General features: G+C 40.6%; 1 protein-coding gene across 4 annotated transcripts in view; it reads left to right on the top strand.

Moving 5' to 3' along the window:
- Positions 1 to 505: 505 nt before the first annotated feature.
- Positions 506 to 21,943, top strand: part of ENTREP1 (endosomal transmembrane epsin interactor 1) — a 28,964-nt gene continuing 7,526 nt past the window's right edge. Inside the window, exons 1-8 of one of the 4 annotated variants that reach the window (XM_050987289.1) lie at positions 506 to 1,541; positions 3,991 to 4,047; positions 13,331 to 13,441; positions 14,861 to 14,989; positions 15,748 to 15,852; positions 15,970 to 16,085; positions 20,246 to 20,375; positions 20,971 to 21,043. In XM_050987289.1, the coding sequence (XP_050843246.1) occupies positions 1,287 to 1,541; positions 3,991 to 4,047; positions 13,331 to 13,441; positions 14,861 to 14,989; positions 15,748 to 15,852; positions 15,970 to 16,085; positions 20,246 to 20,375; positions 20,971 to 21,043 (976 nt within the window). In that variant the 5' untranslated portion in view covers positions 506 to 1,286. Of the gene's footprint in view, positions 1,542 to 3,990; positions 4,048 to 13,330; positions 13,442 to 14,860; positions 14,990 to 15,744; positions 15,853 to 15,969; positions 16,086 to 20,245; positions 20,376 to 20,970; positions 21,044 to 21,943 lie in introns of all 4 variants that reach the window. The other 3 variants (XM_050987288.1, XM_050987291.1, XM_050987290.1) reach the window with 3 other exon arrangements.

Below are 21,943 nucleotides of genomic sequence, written 5' to 3'. Positions count from 1 at the left end.
GAGAAGTGTCACAGCACCAAGCTTGACAGAGTTCAAGGAGCATTTGGACAATATGTTTGAGCACAAGGTGTGACTGTTACATATGTCCTGTGGAAGGCCAGGAGTTAGACTCAATGATCCTTGAGGGTCCTTCCAACTCAGGACATTCTATGATTCTCTGATTTTTTTTTTCTTAGCAAGGAGCACTCTAAATACTGAACATTTTTGTTTAAAACCAACAAACAAACAAACAAACAAACAAACAAACAAACAAACAAACAAATGCAATAAGAGTGCAACTCCAAAAGTCACTTCTGCACCTTTCTCTGAAAAGGAGCAATGGCTGTTATCTAAGCCAATGCTCTTTTTCAACATGTCTTATTTTCCTGAAGTACCAAAAGCTATATTTTTCATATTTCTTGAAGCCATATTCAGACAAGCCAAACAGGTGTAAAATTGCTTCAGCTGAGCAGGAGAGTAGAACACACAGTTGAAATAAATTCCAGAGCTTCCTTCTTTGGAATGCATCAAGTGGAGAAGGACACACCACGGTAACGGCAAAATTTTCCAGGAAAAAGAAGGAGGAAGAGTACCGAGGGAGAGTGGGTAGGGAACAGGGAGAGAGGAAAGGTATGAAAACCGCCGGGTGAAGGAAGATTCCTCTGCCACTGTCTCAGACAATATGGCATCGGCAAGCACCCAGGCACGCTCATGCAAATACAAGACACACGCCGTGCTGTCTGGCAAACCTCGTCCTCCCGTCGGGCTGGGCGCCAACGACGAGAAATGCAATCCAATGGCGTCCCGCACCCTCCTCCCAGTAAAGAGTTATTTTAAAACTTTACGCATAGTGCTCGGTAGCAACAGTGACCAGGGATAAAAGGGCAAAGGAGCAGGGCAAGGGAGGGAGCACAGGAACAAGAGGAAGGGTAAACCCCACCAAAGCTGCTCCAAAACGGCTGCAGCAGCATCAGCGGGAAGACCCGGGACGGGAAGGATGGCTCAGAGTCCGGGAGAGTCGAGGACGGCGTCCGAGCTCCGGCGAAGCACCTTGCGCTGGGCTCGGCGCTGGCTGCTAGGGTGGCCCCGGCCCCGCCTGGCGCTAAGGGCGCTACCAGGGCCGGTGTTCCCCGCAGGGAAGCGGAGCGGAGCCTGCACGGGAGGCGAGGCGGCGGTAGCGCCGCAGGAAGTCGGCGCCCGAGGGGGCTGGCACGGGGGCGGCGGTGGGGCGGCCCCGCCCGGCCCGGCCCGCCGTCCGCAGCGGTCACCCGCCGGGAGCCGCCGCCAGGACCTCCTTGGCGTCGGCGATGGTGCTGCCGGGGTCCTGCTGCCCTTTCCCGGGACTCGTCCCGCTGCCCCAGGCAGGGCCCCTCCGCCCGGGCGCGCCGCGCCGCCACCGCCCGTGCCGCCCGTGCCCCCTGCTGCTGTTCCGCTCGCTGCTCGGGCTGGGGCTGCTGCAGACCGGCCTGGGCTGCGCCCTGGTGGCTCTGTGCTTCGGGGCGCTGTCGCTGAGCAGCGCCCCGCAGGTGAAGAACGCGTGTCCCCTCTGGGCCGGCTCCTCGGTAAGTGGCGGCCGCGGGCCGGGACACGCCATGCTGGGGTCCGGCCGTGCGTGCTCGGCACCTGCGGGGCTGGCTGTCCCGAGGGATGCGTGATCCCGCTCCTCCGCGACCCGCTCCCGGAAAGAGCCTCCGGGTAACGGGGTAACGGCTCTTTGCTGCCAGCTTTGTAGGTTGTCTGCAGGGCCCCATCTGAGTTACAAAAGTCGAGACAAGCGAATAGGGGATTTATTTCCTGACGTGCATTTTTGGTGAAAAAAAAAAGTACTCCGTTATTTTGCGCTATCAGACGCAGGATTTTCAAAAACTGTTGAGTGTGTAGATGTTGCATGTTTGTGTTTTGTGCCTTTGATCGTAGGCATAATGCACAGATAAATCAGCAATGTTCCTGGGGAAAAAATGGATGTACTTAGCACAGTTTTGGAAGGAGTACTGAAAGAAGTTATTCCATCTCCTGTTGGGCCCTGCTTTAAACCACAGCTTTATAAATATGGAATATATACAAGAATTTATTTGCAGAAGCTAGGCAGAAGTAAGCACAGTAAGTGCAGCAGAGTGTTTGGGCCCTCCAGCAGTCAGAAAGTCATGTACTGGGATGCACACTCAGCTCCTGCTGCCTGTGTGAACAGTATCAGCTTATCCCTCGCTTTAAACATTTAAATTAAATTGCCGTGCTGTTCACCACCTGTAAAAATGTGCTCAGTGCAGTAGTTTGGGATTGAGTAGTTCCTGTTTATCTGTATAATGCAGTGTTCATCCCTGAATGTACACAGTCCTTGGGGGTGAGGGAAATCCAGCCCATCCAAATGTCTGTTTGGTATCTCTCTCGTTATCTTTCATCCTTTTTGAGGCTTTTTTGGTTTTTTTTTTGGTTTTTTTTTTTGTTTTGTTTTGTTGTTGTTTTTTTTTATTCTAACTCTAGGTTAAAAGAAGTTTATGTAACCAATGGACTTTCCTTGAAGTCTGCACACAGAACATGCTTGTGCTTTTAAAAAGTTTTAAAATCGCATGTGTAAGATAGAGGTATTCAGTATTTTTAACAATCAAGAAGGGTGTGATTTTGTTTGGGGTTTTTAAAATTCTATTTCTGAAACAATAGTACACTCAAAAAAGTTACTGAAATACTGTTTGGGTGTGAAAATATATGTGAAAATTTTAGCCCCGAAGCAACCTGGAAAAGCAGATGCCATTAAAAGGTGACTGATGTGTCTGTTGGGTGCTTTTATTTGGTTTTCTTTTCGTTATGGATGCTACATGCTGACTTGTGAGGGGCATGTCAGGAAAATTCTGAGAATTTCTTATCTTTAACAGATGTAATGAAATAAATTTGGTGTCATTAAGGAAAAGAATTATGTCAGTATTGATGTGCTTTGTTATAAAATCATGTGTCCATTTTGCTGTCAGAGAATTCAAAAAATACTTTGTTATGAAACTGCAGTTATGTATGTGGTTTTGCAACACCAGTGATGATATCAGTAGGTGTTTTGGCCAAGTCATATATGTGTGTTACGCTAGATTAAATTGATCATGTCAAGTGAATGAAGTTACAGAAGGGATTTATTAAAAATACTGTTGGATGACTTCCTGCTTGTTCCAGTCTTCCTGTTTCTTTTTGGGGTAGGAGCTTGGTTGGCTTAGTCACAACGTCCATAGAGTTAAAAGTATAGCTGCTGACTTAGGGGACCTGCTGAGAAACTTATTTGCCTTTCTTTATAGAGTTCCTATTCTTATGTGAGAGAGTATTCGGGTAGGCTGTTTGTTTCAGTTCTACAGCAATTCTTTATCATTTCTTAATTGTTTGGTCCTGTAAGGTAAAGAAAGAATCATAAAGTTCAGTTCTGTGATTTAGCAAGTTTAATCTAAAAACTGCTGTTGCAGAAGAATGTGCTTTTATTTTAACTTCTGTCCTCATGCTGATACTGGGATTCATCTGATTACGTAGCAAAACTTTTCAGAGAGGTAGTGCTGGTGCTCCTTATTGATTTTGGTAGGGTTCATGCTCTGGGATTCAGCTACCTAGAATGGTCAGAAGTCAGCAAAAGGGAAGAAGGAAGTAGGCACTTAAGTGCTGAGATGGTAATGGAGAGAGGGGAGGAAATGGACAATTTTAGATTTGCCTAGCCATGTTGCAGAGAACAAATACTTAACTGGCTGAAAGCAGTTATTTAAGGCAAATGTGGAGTTCAGAATTGATGACATACTACTTCTCCCCATGCATGTGTTCTGGGAGGGAAAAGTAAGAAACTAGCAGATTTAATTTGGTTATTATTTCGCAGGGTGCTCTTAGGAGCAAAGAACTTATTCAGCATAGGTATCCTCTGCTTTAAAGTGCATCTTAGTATCTTCCCAGCATTGCTGTAGTGTTCCAAAGTACACTAATAAAAACAGTGTAAATACCATTTTGTGAACAGTTCTTTGCTTCTTGGTGACGCTACATTTTTTTATGTTGTAGGCAATCTTATGTGGAATCTTAGGGTTAACAACATGGAAGAAGCCAATGCGGCTTTTGGTAAGTATGGATTAGACTTTGTAAGGACATTATAAAAAAAAAAAGAGCCTAATTTAATAATTGTTGGTAAAAAAAAACCCCACCCTTTTCTTCTTTCAAAAAAATAATGATGAGTCTTTCTTTTCAAATTGCAGAATCATAATTATTTAAAGAGTAGTCAAAGACTGTTCAAGGCCATATTCATTCCTGCATGGATGAAGTCCCCTGTAAGGGCAAGAGTGGACCATGTCTGGAAGAATTGTTATTTAAAGTGCACATATTATGGTTTTTTATGTATAAGAAAATACTGTCTTAGAATAAGTAATTTAGTTCTCCAAGGTAGCGCAGCTTAAAGTGAAATGAAGGAGATGGCTTTAAATCCTAGCTTAGTTGTAGTGTTTTAGTTTTTGCCAGTGGGTTTGAGAGCTAATTTAACACCTTACAGCAGGATCCAGTGCTAGTTTCATATACAGTTGGCATTGCATTGCTGTGAGAGAAGCAGATTGATGTGCAGGGTGTGTAAGCTGCTTCCACATGTAAGTGAAATCTGAAGCTCTGTAGCTCTTAATGTCTCCGAGTTGGGATTTGAAAAGGAGTTGCGGAATGACTTTCGTTTGTGTGTGAGTTTAGGGAGTTTTTTAATTTGGTTGATTGATTTTGTTTTGTTTTGTTTTATTTATTTTTGTTTACTTGCTTGGAATATTTTTTCTTACTGACACTTCTGAAGACTTTTTTCAGGCCAAGGCAGTTGTTTAATTTTTCTGCAGCACTCTTTTGGAATCCACATGGGTATCAGTGAGGAGTACCAAGGATTAGATGTGCAAGCTGTGGATAGAATCATAGATTCACCAAGGTTAGAAGAGAGATTTGTGATCGTCAAGTCCAGCTGTCAACCCAGCACTGCCCCAAATCCCTAAACTACATCAGCCAGTGCCAGGTCCAGATGCCTCTTGAACACCTCCAGGGATGGTGACTCCACCACCTCCCTGGTGCATCCTGTTCCAAAGCATGGCTACCCTAACAGCAAAAAAGCTTTTCCTAGTGTCTGATCTGACTCTCCCTTGTCTCAGCCTGAGGCCGCTCCCTCTTGCCCTCTCCCTGCAGGCGCTGCAGCGGATTCAGGCCCCGGCTCACCTCAGCCTCCTTACAGGGAGCTGCAAAAAGCAGCGAGGTCCCCCTGAGCCTCCTCTCCCTGGGACTAAACCCCCCAGCCCCTCAGCTGTCCCTCACGAGAGATGTTCTCCAGTCCTTTCAGGAGCCTCGCTGCCCTTGGCTGGCAGGCCCCAGCCCCTCGGTGTCCCTTTAGAAGTGAGGGGCCCAGAGCTGAGCACGGCCTTGAGGCCGCGAGGCCTCCCCAGTGCCGGGGCCGGGGCGCGGTCGCTGCCCTCGTCCTGCTGCCCACGCTGCTCTGGACACAGCCCAGGATGCCACTGACCGCCTTGGCCACCTGGGAATGCTGCTGGCTCATGTTCAGCTAGCACCCCTGACATCCATTGTTATTTCTCAGTGTGCGTTGGTTAACATGGGCAAGTTTTTTAGGAGTTTTGTGGATATAGAGAGGAGCCCACTGTTAGAGACTCCCAATCTGGAATCACATATTTTCATCAAGATAAATGTACATGCTGTCAGTCTCAAACTGCCTAAGGCTTGCGCAGTACTCCTGTGTTAATACTGCCTGTGTTCTGTGCTGTTTCTATAGCATGTTGTTGCTCTTTCACTCTTTAATATTCTCCTGTGTATAAACCTTATTTTACTTTCCTAGTTTTACTTAAGGAGAAAACACTAATTCTTCTTGATCCCTTCTTTTATTTCAAATTATCTTTAGGATATCTTTAGGTCACATGCTGAAGGAGATTGCCTTGGGATATTATGCAGCAGGAAAGTTTTTGATGTGAAATTGATAAAAGCTCTGAGCAGCCTGCCATGATTTCATAGCTGACCCTACTTTTGAGCAGGAGATAACACAGGTGTCTTCCTCTGCTCTCTTACAGCCACAGTTATTCTGCGATTCTATGAAACTGTTCTTGTGTTTTTTCTTATTTGTATGTGTATTCTATAGAGGTTTGATTTTTGATAGCCAGATGAGATTAGCCTTGATACTGGGAAGCATTTCTGCTAAAATAGCAGTGAAACCCTGGAACAGACTCCTAGAGATGTGTTTGATGCCCCAAGGTGTCAGTATTCCAGAGGCATTTTGGACAAGGCACTTAATACTGTGCTTTGATTTTTGGTGGGCCCTGAAGTGGTCAGGCAGTTGAACTAGATGATTGCTGTAGGTCCCTTCCAACTGAAATATTCTATTCTATGTGGGAAAATAAAAAGAAACAAGCATTAAACTCTTCTTGAGGGTAAGGAAATAATGCCTTAAACTAGCTGCAGTCTTTCAAGGACAGATTGTTAGTTTCTGTGAGCATATTTATGCTGGGCTAAATATCTATTATGTCTACCCCCTACTAACTTGAATGTTTTCTCTAGGGAGTTATGAAGATGCACTATTACACAAATTGTAAAAGCAAGCTTCCTAAGTGTCTCAGCAATGAGAATCATTATATAATCATGACTTAAAACTATGAATTTCATAAGCAAGACTAGAAAACTCATTCGGAACTAAAACATTTTTATTTTTTCAGTTGTGACTGTCCCCCTTTTACAACTCCTTATGTAAAGCCTTAGAACTCCCAGTGATGGTTTCTCACTATCTGTGTTTGGGTTTTTGTGAAGGGTCAGGCTGTCCATGGCTACCACTTCAATCCAAGGCCTTGGCAATGGAGAAAATAACCAGACTGTAGTTGGTTTTTGGTTTTTTTTTTTCTGTGATGGCAAGATTCTGGTGCTGCTGATGCTTGCAGAAAGCACTGGGCTGCCGTGCTGTGAGAAAGGAACTGGGGATGGTCTGTGGTGTTTCAGCTACTTGTGTTCTTCTTTGGAGGGGAGAAAGGAAGGAAAACACATTGGTTACAGATGTAGTGGACTTTCAGTAGCACACCTTCTGTGAAAAAACAGCTGTGAAGAGGGATGGCTGTGATGAGACCTGTTAGTAAATAAAATGGAGAGCCATATTTGGGTTTTGCCATCCACGCTGTTTTACAGCTGTATTAACAGTGTGGGATGATACTAGATAAATAATGTATCTGAGAGAGAGGGTTCTGCAAGGCAAAATTAAGTCATACATTTTGAAAGACATTTTTGCAAGGAAGGCCTACCCTTGAGCAGTACATCTGCTGAGAAGTCTGGTTTCAGTCCTTCCTTGGTTTTTTGAGGAATTTCCATTCTGGTTGTTGATATCAAGTGTCAATCAGTTTTGGAAGTCAGCTTGTAATGCTTGTGCTTGGAAGCTGATTTTTCTTTGAGGTAATGCTGAGTTAACACTGGACTCAATAATCTTAGAAATGTTAATCATCCTGTGTTTCTTCTTCTTTAGTACTGTCCAAATGTATTAATGTGGAAAGGGAAACTCACCACTACATACCCCTCCAAGTTACTTGGGTATTGACTCTGAACTGTTCTGGGCTCAGTCTTCCTCAGTGTTCCTTCCTCCATGCATAGAATCTCCACTCTTCCTCAGTGTTCCTTCCTCCATGCATAGAATCTCCACTCCTAAGCTCCTTCCTTTCACACAGCTTTAAATCTTAGTTTAACCTGAAAGAAATTAAATTCTTTCAGTGAGTACATCAGTTCTTCATTGTTAGTTTGATTGTGTATGTTTTGAAGGCAGTTCATGTCTTTGACAGGTCATGCTAGCTGCTATAGTGTCTGTCCTTACTTGTATGCCAGATTAGACTGATTTGACTTTATGTTGCATTCCCAGGAGTTGCCAGGAGCCATAAATGCTTTGCTGAATGCAGAAGTCCTTAGCTTGTGAAGCATTCTTTTCTTTTAGTCATGCCAAATTAGTAACAACCCTGTAGAGTGCTTTTTAGGTGACTCTCTGACTGTGCTTGTTTCTGGTTTGGGGTTTTTTTCTCCATCTGTAACAAAGACTTCAAGTTAAGCACCTCTCTGGTGTCTGCTTGGTACTTGAGTTCTTCTGCTAAAGACGAGACTTATCTGTGATCCAGTGAAAGGGAGAGGAGTGCCAGCATCCAACAAGACTCTAGCCTTTTGTGCTGTGCAGTTTAACTGCTGCAGCTTCAAGTACTGGGGAGCAGTTTGGTACCTGCCAAATGAATGGGATCAAGAAGTCAGCAGAACACATGCAAGCTGGTTGGATGTGACTCTCTTTCAGCTGTGTCAAGTACTGCATGCTTAATGTTGTTTGCTAGCATGGTAGCTTTTGTGTTCATACATGCCATTATTTTCATGTGAAGCTTTGAGGGGTTTGACAGAAAAGTCAGTGTTGCACATCCAGCATGAGTCACTCAGTCTGGATTCTTCAGATGTTTTACAGTGTGGTCACATAAGGATTTGAAATTTTTATTTGAAACACTTTTAATTTAAACGTGTTAATATCTTTGGTTAATGACAAATATTTACAGATCTTACTTTTAAAACAGAAAAGTTTATGGAATTCAGGCTTTATTTATAATCTGGAAATTTTTGAAGAATTTATTTGTGGTAAACCTTGTATTTAATTGAAAATTTTTACCCAAAGAAAAATCTGTTCCAGACATAAAATCCAATCTTTGAATAAAGATTTCTTAGGGCTGACTACTACTATTATATCTGCACCTTGACAGATTTTCACGAATTCAACTAAAATTTAATGTATAGATCAAGATACTCCATTCAGGTAATGTTCTTAAATTTTAGCTCTGCTAGTGACAGTGAACTGTGAACAGAAGCTCCATATCATGTCCTTAACCCTGAAAACCAGTCTCTCCCTAGGCATGTGCTTTATGACAAGCAGTCATTTGACTTGTGAGAACTATTGTAGTAGTATCTTTTTTCCCTGGATTTTAGAAGTAAAATAGTTCTGTATTAACCTCTTTGCTCACACGCTAGACTCCAGCATTAAGTCAATAAGTAGTAATTATGCAAAGGTTTTAAAATCAGTATAAGCAAAGAGAGATACGCTTTTAAGTGTGAGATTATGAAAAGCCATTAGAAGCTTATAGCCATTTATATGCTGAAAAAGCTTTTCTCTCATACATGGGGTGTTTTAGTGTGGCATTTAAAATATGTGACTTTTTATTAAATGAATTAATTTCTCTTTTCTTGTGGGGCTTTCCTTTGTTCACAGTTGTATTGTGGGTTTCCCCATATGGTACAACGAATAGCTCTCACAACTGACAGAAATCTAATAAGGTCCTATGAGTTTTAATTATTGCTATTGCTGCTGTGCATGTGGACAATTAATAAATGGATGTACTCTTTTCTACAGGATGTTTATAAAGAATATATGTAGGCTGTAAACTGATATAAGAGTTGCTGAAGTAACTGTTTTTTCTTTCATTTAAATGCCTGCTTGGGCATCAGTCCTGCACCTGCAAGTTCAAGTGAAAGCAGTTCCTCTCTGGCATTAGATACTTGCTTCAATGGCAGCAGCAGCAGCAGCAGGACAAAAAGGAGCTTCCCCATTCAGAATGAAAGATAGTGTCAGAGCTTTACTATGCAAATTTATTTTTCCTTGGAGTCCTCAAAAAGCATGATGATACTTTTTACCTGAAAAAAAGATCATATGTGCAAGACCTTAGCAAATATGAATAGAATACACTTCATTTTCATGTAGTTTAATTCACATGAAGGTTCCTCATGGCTTTCTGCAGCTGTTCACAGTCCATGTGTATATAATGGTCTGAAGATGAAACTGTGAACCAAACTAAGGCCATAGTTTTGAGTTGTTTCCGGTTTTATAACTGCAGTCAACTCCAGTTACATCTGTTTCGGTTTTTGAAATACCATGTTTGCCTTTCTCTATTTTTTTTTCTAAATTGAAAAGATCTTCTCTCCCCTGGGTAGGATCTTCCGTCACTGGGATAAAGTGTAACTTCTGTTTTTACTTGTAGGTGGGTATATGTTTAAATTTGTGTCTGCAGGAGAATATAAGTAACTAAATAAGCTGACAGAGTACATGTTAGATTGGACAGTGAGTGACTGAATACTGTGGGCACAGAGGGTTGTGATCAGTGGTGAAAGCCAAGCCAGCCAAGGACCAGGGGTGAGCCTGAGGGGTGGAAACTGTGGGGCCAGTACCACTGAAGTGAGTGCTCTGCACAGTGGATCTAACTGCACTGTGAGCACAGGCGATGCCAGACTGGGAGGAATGGCTGATACACTGAGTATTGCCATTCAGAATGACCTGGACAGGCTGAAGATTGCATTGAAAGGAATCTCTTGAAGTTCAGCAATGGGGAATACAAAGTCCTGCCTGTGCAGGGAAATTATTCTATCACACAGGAGGGAACAACATGGTGGAAAGCAGCTCTACAAAAAAAAAAAAAACCTGGGCATCCGGGTGGACAACAAGCTGTCCCCTAAGACAGCAAAGTGCTCTTGTGGCAGAGAAGACGACGGGTGTCCTGGGCTGGATTAGGCAGGGACTTGCCAATAGATCAAGGGATGTGATACTTCCAACACCTGGAGAGGTGAGAAGGCTGTGGCTGTTCAGCCTGGAGAAGAGGAGGCTCAGTGGAAATCTCCTGCATCTCCATTAATAGCTGATGGGAAGGAACAAAGAATAGAGAGCTGAACCTTTCTCAGTAGTGCTCACTGCCAGGACAATGAGCAGAGCTGAGAAAATAGGAAACTCCATCTGAACGTGGAAGGCAACTTTTTTACTGTTATGATGGTTAAAAACTGGTGTAGGTTACATGTAAAGATAGTCAAAACTAACTGGACATTATATTCAACAGCTTGCCATAGGTCATAGCATCATAGAATGTTCTGTGTTGGAAGGGATCTTATGCTTCCAGGTCCCTTGTTGTGACACCTGCTTGAATAGGAGAGTAGATTTAAATGGTCTCAAGAGATCCCTTCCAATCTCGGTTACTGTGTACAAATGCTGACCAGTGATGGAGCAGAAAGAAAAAAGACTTTTTTTCTCTAGACAGTCAAGTACATTGTCTTGTCAACTGTCAAGATGAGTGGTAGAGTATTTTGTGGTTATGGTTCAGATCATGGTAGTATTTTAGATTAAAGATGGAGGAATTATTCTTATCTTCTGCTCATTTGGCCAGATTTTCTGAATATTGGATTATTCAGTCAAAAATATACCTATAATAAAAAAACAGATCAAGATTATATTTGCGCATGGTAGACTTTATTAGAACATAAATGCAGAAAGTATCCTTGTTTCACATATTTATGATAATGCTCCTTCCCTTCCTCTTTGTTCTTTGATTTCTGACATTCCTTTAGAAAAATATTAATGATTTTGTTTGTTTTTCAAAATTTTGGATTGGAGGTCTTGATGTTAACTGTAACTTTTTATATAGCTATAGATGGAATTGTTTCCATTGCAGTTTCTGTACCACAGGAGACAACTTAAATGTGAGTTTGCTAGCTCATTGTGTTTTTTTAAAATCTTTCTTTACTTTAGCCACGTAACTTCTTTTCTCCATTTGTCATCAGCTGGAAAAGGACAAATACACCTCTTGTTTTCCTTAATATAATTTAATGGGACTTGTGCTATAAATATATTGCATGTTGAAACAGCTTCTGTTTCACTTACAATACTGGCTAATTCCTAATTATCGGTGCCCTGTGTGGAACCCAGTTGAAAAGTTTTCTTTATATGAAATACCTGCGTGTACCAATTTTTTTCTCAAAGTAGTTTTTTGGTAGAAGAACAATAAAGATAATTTAGGTAAAAACATAAGGAATGGGTTTCATTCATTTACATGCTAAGCATAGTGTAATTTTTAAAAAATCATTAGATTCTATGTTTGTATGGGAAAAAAATGACAATCAGAGTGCTTTCTAGCACTAACCCCCTCTTATCTGTGGTTTTGTGATTAGTACAAAGCTAGGACAAAATACTCTTCCTCTTAATAATTTATAAATTATTTTGGTTTTAGTGTGTCTAACACAAAGTAGTCCCAGTCCTCTGCAGAGATTCACTAATAGCTACATCAATTATTGGGATTTTTGGGATTAAAATCTACCTTACAGCATGTTATGGTAGTAATAGTAATGACTAGTAATGTTGTAATTGAAGAATTTATTTTGCATAGTAATGCTCTTTGGCTCTTGTCCATTCATTGGGGATTATTTCCCTGAACCTCAGGAAATGGGAACATAATTTGTACAACAGCTGTTACCTCTTTCTGCTTCAGATTCCAGGTAGCTAACCATGGTACATCAGGTAAATTTATTTGGAAGGCCATGGTGTTCTTTGCACGTTTAGGAAGTCCTTGTTACTGGCTCTTCTGTAAAGCTGTCTGGAGCAGGACTGAACTCACATCCCTCATAGTGTCTTTCTCTTCCTCTGTTTTTTGTGATGTCCTACTTTTTTAATTTGGACCATTTTGCTACAAAGAAACCTGAGTGAGCAGATTGTTATTAAAAAGGATGCTTTAGGACGTTAAGAATCTGATACTTGCTTTGTGGGATTGAATGCTTGAGGAGGAATCTTACCTTTATTTGTCTCTAAAGTTGTAGTCTTATCCATAGAACTTTTTCTTGAAGTACAGGATATTTTTGCCTGTATGAAAACAGACAGGGATGGTTCTTTCGTATGTCCAAAATCCATATCCACAGTCATGTAAGCATAGATTGTAAGGGCATAGGTGAAAGCAACACATCATTTTGTCCACTGCTTTTGCTTGTCCTTTTTTCAATGTATTTATTGCTCTTGCCATTGCTCGATTTCTGGTGGTTTATAAATTTGAAAGTATTATCTGATTTATAAATATTCTGGTTTTAGTAGCCAGGAGGAAATAAAATCATGGAGCTTGTCTCTAAAGTGTTGCCATCTTTATTGTACTGGAACAAATACTTTTCATGTATTTGTGCTGCAGAGTAATTCAGGAACTGGACAAAGTGAATGTTGGTTTAAGAAGTTTCTTCCTCTTCAAGTTTCTTTACTGTTTTGAATGTGTTGAGAGTTAAACTTGGTGGAACAATATGACACACAGTGAAAGTTGGGCAACTTGCAGATCATACTTTGCACTCCAACAAAACCTTTAATTGCTTGTACTATTACTACTGATATTTTCAATAGTTGCATAACTAGTCCAGAATAAGGAGAGAGAAGACAGAGAATTTTGGGAATAGGTTAAGACACCTTGGGGCACTGAAGTCATGGGCAGTTTTGAAAAAGCAGAGTCATTCCCAGCTTCAGTTTGTGAATGGGCTTTGCTCTGTAATAGGTTCCTTGAGTTGAGTTTCTGTGCCCACTGCAGTTAACTTTGTTTTGGTGTTCCAGGTTAACCTGTTTGTTCTGCTGTGTATGATCAGTTTTATGCTGAATGTGACTGGATTAATACTAGGATGTCAAGGCATTCAATTTGTGTCCGGTGTACCCAGATGCAATTTGGTGAGCACACATACTGATTTGCATGGATTTCTTCTCATAATGTCCTATTAGCTTGCTGTGCTGAGATCACAAAATGTCCTCATGTAGAGTTGCATTAAAGAACTAGCACAGGGATGAATGCAATGTAAAAAATATAAACTGTTGAAAAAAGCCTGTGTGTGGGTAATTGTGAGGTACTTAAAAAATATTCAGTTCATCATGTGTGGGTGGGATTATTCTTGTTTTGCCTCACCTGAGAAGGAGTGTTCTGTGCTACTTTACAGCAGAAGCTGTGAGAAAATAAATAAGGTATGTGAAATCATAGTAGCTTTTCTGAACACTTCCGCTTGAGGAAGATGCAGTCTGTACAAGGCAGGATAGAATGCAAAGGATTTTTCTCAAGTGGTTCTCATGAAAAATAGAAGAATGACTATTGATGAACTGGAAACTGTGGAATAATTGAAATTTAAGGATACAGTACAGAGTCACTTTTTGATGAAGATGATTGTGTATAAAAGCTTGAAGGACTTTGTGGATTAATGGAAGAGATTTTTGAATATCTATTTTCATTCATTAATTCTTTCAGGAAAGCTATTGTTGGTTCCTGACATGCCAGTAAGATGTATCGCAGTGAGAGTCCAAGATTATAAACCCATGGGAATCTAGATTCATCCAGTATCACTGTACCAAAGCCATCATGAGAATTAATAATGATATTCCTGATGAAGTGGTCAAATATTGCAGGAATTTCCGAGTTGTCTGTATTTGGAAATATAGGGTACAGCAAAAAAGACATTCCTGAAATCATCAATTATTTTGTAGGGTGGCTTCTATAGGTGGAAGAATGTCAACATTGTGACTCCAGAGTTTGAAAGCTAAATCCACAGTTATTTTTAGATATGGAAGAATTGAATTTCCACTCTGAAAACTAAGATGATAAGATTAATTTGAAAGCGAAAGTTTCAAACACACCACAAAAAACAGTGGTGTACAGATATGGCTGTTAATGATTTGACTGGGTTGAAATTATAGTTGTGGGTTTCATTCCATCCATAGAAATGCAAGATATATTCTTGAATCATAGAAAATGTGTACAGTTCATATAGAGAGGTCTACACAACAGTCAGAGAAATAATTTCTGGGCAGTTCTGCGTTGGAAAGAGCATAGGTAATAAAATTGCTTTGCAATCAGTGCGGCTTTGATTACAGCTGGGTTGTATTTAAATGTGTTAATGCATTACCCACAATGCTTTCTCTCAAATAAGAAGTGTATAGTACAGCTTTATAATCATTGGCATACTAAACTGTTCAGTTATATGATTGAACTGTATTTCCAGTCTGCTTTGTGGTCATGGGCTTAGTTTAAGACAAAAGGTTCTATATTATGCAGGTAAAAATATTGCCTAAAACAATTAAAAAGCAGAGTTTTGTTTCTTAAAGATGGATATGGATGAAAACAAGACTTGTTTTTGCTGTGAAGAACTTCATCCCACTACCTGCACAGAAGCAAAGGCTGTACTGAAGCTATACCATGTGAAGTCATGCCGTGCTGCTCACCTTCTTCTCAAGGTATCCTGCACACCCATCAGTTGTACTGCTTTTATAATGTCCCTGCTCATGCAGCAGTGCAGAGCTGAAGTGTTTACTGGCAAAAACTGATATTTTTCTGGTCTTCTATAGTGGTCAGAAGCTCTTCATGGTACTGTAACGTGATGGGAGGGGAGGGTTTCATGTCTAGGTTTTGACCAGTGCATTGCTGAGCCAATAAGCAGTTCTTGCCTGTTTTTTGTGTTTAGTTCCACCAAAACTGTGGTTGAATCCAGACAAGATTACAGGGGTAAATGAGATCTACATTTTAGCTAATGATTTGATGCCTTTGTTAGTCTTCTGCACTTCTCAGCCTTTTGTGGCTTACAAACTGCTAAAATAAAGCTCCCAACCATCACCATCTTCAAATATAAAAACATTGACATTTCTTTAATGGTTATCATATTGAATCTGTATTTTCCACAGAGATGTTATGAGGAAGGTTGTAATTCTTGGATGAGTAGATGGATAAATCACATATGAGCTGTATTAAACCCTTTTGGATCTCTCTGTCCGGACAATAAATAGTGTAAAACAAGTTTTTGCAAATTACTCCAGTCTTGAAGATTGTGCTGAAGACTTCATTCCATACATTTCTTAGAAGTAATTGCCAAGATCATCCCTGTGTTTTCTCTATTTGTTTTAGTTTTGTACTATGATGTATTATCGTTATTATTTTGACATTTACAAATACCATGATTTAATTTTTTAATTTCAATAATCTTCATGTTCTTCAGAAGGTTCTCTTAGCTCTTAGTGCCCTGAATGCTCTCACCGCCACAGTTTGCTTCACAGTGGCTGCCCTGCATTACTTACTGACACTTGCATCAAGAAGATTTTGCACAGTAAGTGAGCACCAGGCATTGCCTGCCATAGAGAGGGCACAAACAGTATTAACAGATTACAATGTTCAGCAGTATGTATAGCTCAGAAGGGTTCTAACACAAGTTTTGTTTGAATAGGATGAATTTGAGATTGAAGGTGAAGATCGGAATTTGGATCCTGATGACTTTGTCCCACCTGTCCCACCTCCCTCCTATTTTGCAACTTTTAATTCTTGTACTCCACCAAGTCACAGGTAAAACTGTACACTCCCTTGCTTTTGGTGTCTTTTGAAACACTGCCCAATCTTTTTTTTTTAAGACTGTTTTTTCTGGTGAAAAAGATTTGTGATTTTAGGAGGATTAAAAAAATAAAAGAAGAAAAAACCCATTAGTTTGGAGAAAGCATAAATACAGTGTGGGTAAGGGGGTAAAATTTTGTGGTTTTGAGTTTAGATTCTCTAGGAACTGTTTCTGGGTGAGAGAAATACTACTGCTTGATACAGCTGAAGACTTACATGCAGGTGAGGGCAGCAGTGGGAAGCCAGACACAACCACTTAGCAAGCCAGAGACCCTGAATGGTGTTCCCCCTCATGACCTGAGTAATTTTCCTTCTCCCTCTTGAGTTCTTAGGGCTTGACTGAAGGGTGTGTTTTGACTGCACTGCCCAGAAAAGTAATCCCTTACCATGCAGGTAGTTATTTGCTCTTAAAAGTAACTTGCAGGTTGGCTTTACTAGTTTATGGCTCAGGTGGGACTGAATCCTGGATGTTAGAGAATTTAGAATCCTGGATGCTGAGAATTTTAGAATCCTGGATGCTGAGAATTTTAAACTTTCTGTGCTTAAAGGCACAGACTGACAAGAGAACACTGCATTTGACCTGAGGTTCTGAAGAAAGCTTCTGAAATTCATTGATAGTACTGGGATTATGGGTGTCTAGTTGGTTAGAAGTGTGTAATATCACAGGGTGGAAAACTTGGAGTTTAGGATTTTAGAATATAGAAATAAATATGAAGCAAGATGGAGGTTATAGGGTGGAGGCAGGTTTTTCTTCTTTACCTTCTTCCTTCTTCTTCATGGGTTTGCGTGGCATTTTATAATCCAGAAAAGTCCATGTTGCGGGCTCTTTGGGATCAGTTATTGGATTAAAAGGGAAAATAATCTAGCTGTCATTTCTTAACTGGATAGTTTAGTCTTAAAAGACCTTGTAACAAGAGAAGTTAGCCATTTTGTGCCTTGCTAATGAAAGGCTGCAGAATTCATGTTTGTGAGACTGTTTTACTGATAAGAAGTAATAAACACGTGTGTCTGAACATGAACTACTGTCTCAAGTACCTTCAGGGCTGCATTGTTCTGTTCTGAACACACAATATTTATACATAAAGTATTATGATGCTCAAGCAGACTGCATGACTCTTGTTCAAAATTCCTCCCTTTTGCAGTGAGCAGGAGTGTTTAGTTTATTTCACTGTTTCATCAGGAATAGTGTGTATGAATTTCAAGACTATATGTTCCTGGCAGAGGTAATTACAGATTTTGGGATTGCTTAGAAAATTATAACATGGCACAACAATAGGATTTAGAATGAGCAGGTCCTCTGAAACACCAGATACTGGATTTGAATTCAAAATACCACTAAAATCCTCTATTTAAGTCTTGGTTCAAGCGGCTTATGAGAACAGAGTGGAATGTATAATGATCTCTTTGTAAGAGTAATTATTTATTCTTCTCAGAGTTCTTTAAAATGGACCAGTTGTTCTTTGTCTAGCATGTCATTCTGGATGGTTTATAAATATATATATACGTACACACACACACACACACACACACACACACACACACACACACACACACACACACATATATATATGTAAATTTTTTTGGGGGGAGGAGGCACAGTAGGGTCTGCTGAACACTATTTAAGGCTTCTGTGGTCTAAAATTGAGTAGCTACCTTGCCTGTGACTATGTTAAAACTGGTTGATAGTCACACTGAAGTGATGATGACATCTTTCTGAAGTCAGGCTACTTGTTTTAGGGTGTCCTGGGTAGTTATACAGGAGTGCAGAAGTTAAAGCAACAGACAGGCTTTATCTCTGTTTTTGGAAGATGAGTAATTATGACTCAGCCCAGGCTGAATCCTGCAAGAGTGGCTGAGATGGGATGTGGCCATTTCTCAGTCAGCCTTCTCACACTTCTTACTCCCAGACTGTACCCTGAGCTCCTTTTAGCACCTATGCCCTGGCTTTCTGTGCTGAGCTCCCTGGTGCCTGCATCCCAAACCTTTGTGTGCAAGGAGGGTGTGACAGGAACGACATCCAGGGAGGTGAGCCCCATCTGCAAGCTCCAAGACAGATACATCCCTTGAAAAGGGAAACACCACAGTCATGGAAATTTGTACAAAATATATATTTGGAATGGGCAGGCCTTCTCTGCCACCTTTTAAATTGAAACATCAGGGGTCCACCTGTCAAAGACAATTGGTTTGCTCACTTGTTCATGGGAAACTTTTACATCTGTTGTATTTAATGGCAAAAAAACTCCTAGGCCTTCAAGTGTCTGGTCAATTCCTACCTCTACTCTTGTTATTTCATACATTAAAAAATAGCAATTACATTATTTTTCAGGGCTGGCACAACATAAACAGTGAGAACTGAGTTTCCAGGTGAAAAACAAAATGTGAAGTTTAGCAGGAGTTGGCCTTTGATCCTTGTGGGTCCTTTCAATTCAGGATATTCTGTGATTCTATGAAAGTGTCAGAAGACATGTAAATTTAAGGGAAGACATAATGCATGTTGGGTAGCAAGGCCTAGAAATCTACCTCAGTTCAGTTTAAAGTACTGTGTGGGTACCTCCTGGAAATTACAATTAGGGGACTCCAGGGAATGCTTTTCTAGTTGCTTATTCTGTATTAAGTTTTACCATAATTGTTAGACATAGCAATAATTTTCAAGGTATGACTGAGCTGGGTAGGCCAGATCAGGCATGTTTAAAAACAGAGCTAAGATTCAAAATGTATATAAAGATTCAAAATGTATATAACTTTGTGGCTTACACTGAGTGAAATGTGAGGAAGAAATGTCGATGGAGGATCCATCTCCAAAGTTACTCTGTGATGCCTTTTGGAACAGATTAAGTAGATTGTAGTAAAAAACTATTCTAGCATATTTTGTTTTCCCCATTTTTAAGAATAAAAAAAAAAAAATAGCTAGCTGTCAAAATATCTGCTTTCCTTTCATAAGATTTCTCTGTGCATTACCTCCATTGCCTTCACAGAAGCCTTTCAGAACAGGGCCTCCAGCTTCTCATTTTGAAAGCTTTATTCTTTTCCTGTCTGTGCAAGTAGTCTTCCATAGGCATTTCTGTCATTCTGCCCTTTGCTCTGAGCTTGCAAGAAAAGAAAAATTCAGAGTCATCTTTGTTCCCGTCAGCTAGTGTCCAGGGAAACCCTAAATTCTGGGAGGAAGGACTTGCTTTGTAGAGATAGCATCCACTAGTGATAATGAGTGAAACCTGATGAAAACTCAAAATATGGGTATCTTTATGTTTCTTGAGGCTCATGCTCAGTGCCAAATCAGAAATTAAAATTAAAGAAAACAAAAAAGCAGAGTGGAGCTGAGATGCTTTGGATCACAGACTTCTCTGAGGATTGTGTTGGGAAGGTCTTCTTGCCAGGTCTGCTGTTGACCACCACACTTTGTTACAGTGTTCCTGGGGCAATGTAAATCTATGTTTATCAAAATTAAGGTTTCTCCAGGCACTGTTCTGTTTTCTTCCTTCTCAGAGCTACCTCCTAAGAGAAGGATATTGCAGTAGAAGGTCTTTGGGATTTCTGCTGTGGTAAAGGTTTCAGAGAGCTCCTTGGAAACTGAGGAGTAAGGTTAGCCATGAGGTGCTTTTGCTTCATACAAGCCTTTGGAATTGGTCTACCATAATATTGTTGGATCTTCACAAAAACAGCCTTTAGTTTGAATTTGGCTTCTTCTGTGCAGCTGTATCTGAGCATAAAGCACCAAGTCAGAAGTATCTTGAATTTAGGTTATAAGTAAGAACTCAAATGTTCACAAAATTCAGAGCTAGGCTGTCACATTTTGAGTGACAACCTGTACTTTAATCTTTTGTAACAAAACTGAATTTCTGAAGTAAAACTGGAATGAGTTCCTAGGCCCTGTACTGCCCAAAGATGTTTGAACTCTGGGGAACACACTGGAGAGGCATGTCCTGAGGAGCTAAACTGGGAATCACTCCTGTCATCCTCTGAGACAGCGTCTTGCAGATCTTGGCGAGTCCTGTACCTGTGACTTGCATCCCAAAGTCTGTGTTGGCACAGAAAACCAGTGGAGTTTGGTAACAGGTGATGTTTTTCTGCAGCTGGAAAGCCATGCTAACAGATTTGATCTGTGTTATTTATTGCAGCACACCTGTCTCTGATGTGATTTCACTGCACTATATTTATGTAACACGAATCAGAGGGGTTGAAGTGTACTGCCCTCTGGACCCACCTCCACCCTACGAAACTGTGTGCAGCTTAAAAAGCTCTGAGCAGGTATGGGCCACAGGAGTTTAATGTCTGATTTGGTTTTTTTCCACTCCAAGGAAGAGGTTGCACTCCAGCATAGTACATGTATGTCAGGAGGACACATTTGATTGTGATTGTAAATTTCACCAAAGATTTTAATTAATCAATTATCTCTGAAACTGAAGAGTTCTCTCCAGTTGGAAAACTGCCCAGGCATAGGAAGAAGGAGTAGAAGGCAATGTGGAGCACACCTGTTGCTGGTTATTCTAAAAGACCTCCTTGCTTTACTTCACTTACTTCACCTACTCCGCCCATGAGGGACTAGGTCAAGGTTTTTGCATCACTGGCCATCCTTTTCCACTGGTGTTTTCAAAAGATAGGCACTTTTTCCCAGAAAATACTGGATAGGATAAAATTCCCTGACCTGGAGGATGAATATGAATATTAGACTGAGTATGAATATATGCACTGGCCTTGAATTGCATGGAATTGAGCTCATATCACACAGTCTCTGTGCCCTTAAGAACAGGTATTCTATTTCTAAGGTGGATGTTGCAGTTCTTAGGAAAGGCCAGAGAAAGGTGGTGACTTGTAATTTTTCAACTTTTGCATTTTATTCCAGGGAGGTGTACTGCAAATAAATGGCGTGGAAGAGGTTGATTCAGGGGAAGTAAGTGACAGGCAGTCCTCTCAAGGTAAAAAGTAATTTTAATGTTTGTTCTAGAATGTTCCCTTTAACATGTACAACTTAATGCAGCAGCAGCAGCAGCAGCATTAGTTCTTTGAAAGACAGCCACCATACTGCAAACTAGAGATAGAGAATTATGATTGTTTTGGGGGTGAGAAGAAGGATTAATATTTAAAATGTTTAAAAGCACCACAAGTTGTTTTCATGCAAGATACAAAAAGAAGGATATGTTTCCTTTTTAGTAACCTAAAAGTTAGTTTTTGACACTATATCCATTTGTTTTAAGAAATGATGTCCAGCTCTGGTGCTTCCATTTGCTTAGTGTATGTCATGGGGCCTGTTAACATTTTCTCGTGGTAAAAATAGGAAAAGGATAGAATAATGCAGTACTGTATGGAGCTAAACTAGGAACTACTCCATTATCCAGCCAGAACTGGAAGAATTACTAAAAAGTTTCTGCATCCTGGTATGGGAGATAGCTAAACTACTGTTAGAGACCACATCAAACTTTGCTCTGCACTGTTTTAGAAAACCATGCCTACAGCTCCAAGTTTTTTTTTAGCCTAATGTTTGTTGCAGTGTAGGTTTGTGGCTGAACGTCATTAACTTCCAGCTTTTCCAGTACAGCCCATGAAAATGTGTTCCAATTTTCAGTAGGACTTGGCCATTATGGCAAGATTGTCTCATTTGCAATATCCACTCAAGAGAGTAAAGACTGGGGCAGGGGGGAAGCCCCAAATCTTTTATTTGATTGCGGCCTGTCTCCTGCCAACCTACTTAACTGTAAAGAAACCTTGGATTTGAACTGCTTCAGCTGGAATTGTCCTAGTTATATGGAGTCGAGGAAAAAAAGTTTGCATAAAATCATACTTTAGCCAAATGTCAGCTCTGTCAAATTCCCCTTAAA

Source organism: Serinus canaria, chromosome Z, assembly GCF_022539315.1.
Source record: "Serinus canaria isolate serCan28SL12 chromosome Z, serCan2020, whole genome shotgun sequence".
Taxonomy (NCBI): domain Eukaryota; kingdom Metazoa; phylum Chordata; class Aves; order Passeriformes; family Fringillidae; genus Serinus; species Serinus canaria.
This window is presented reverse-complemented; position numbering and strand designations above follow the sequence as displayed.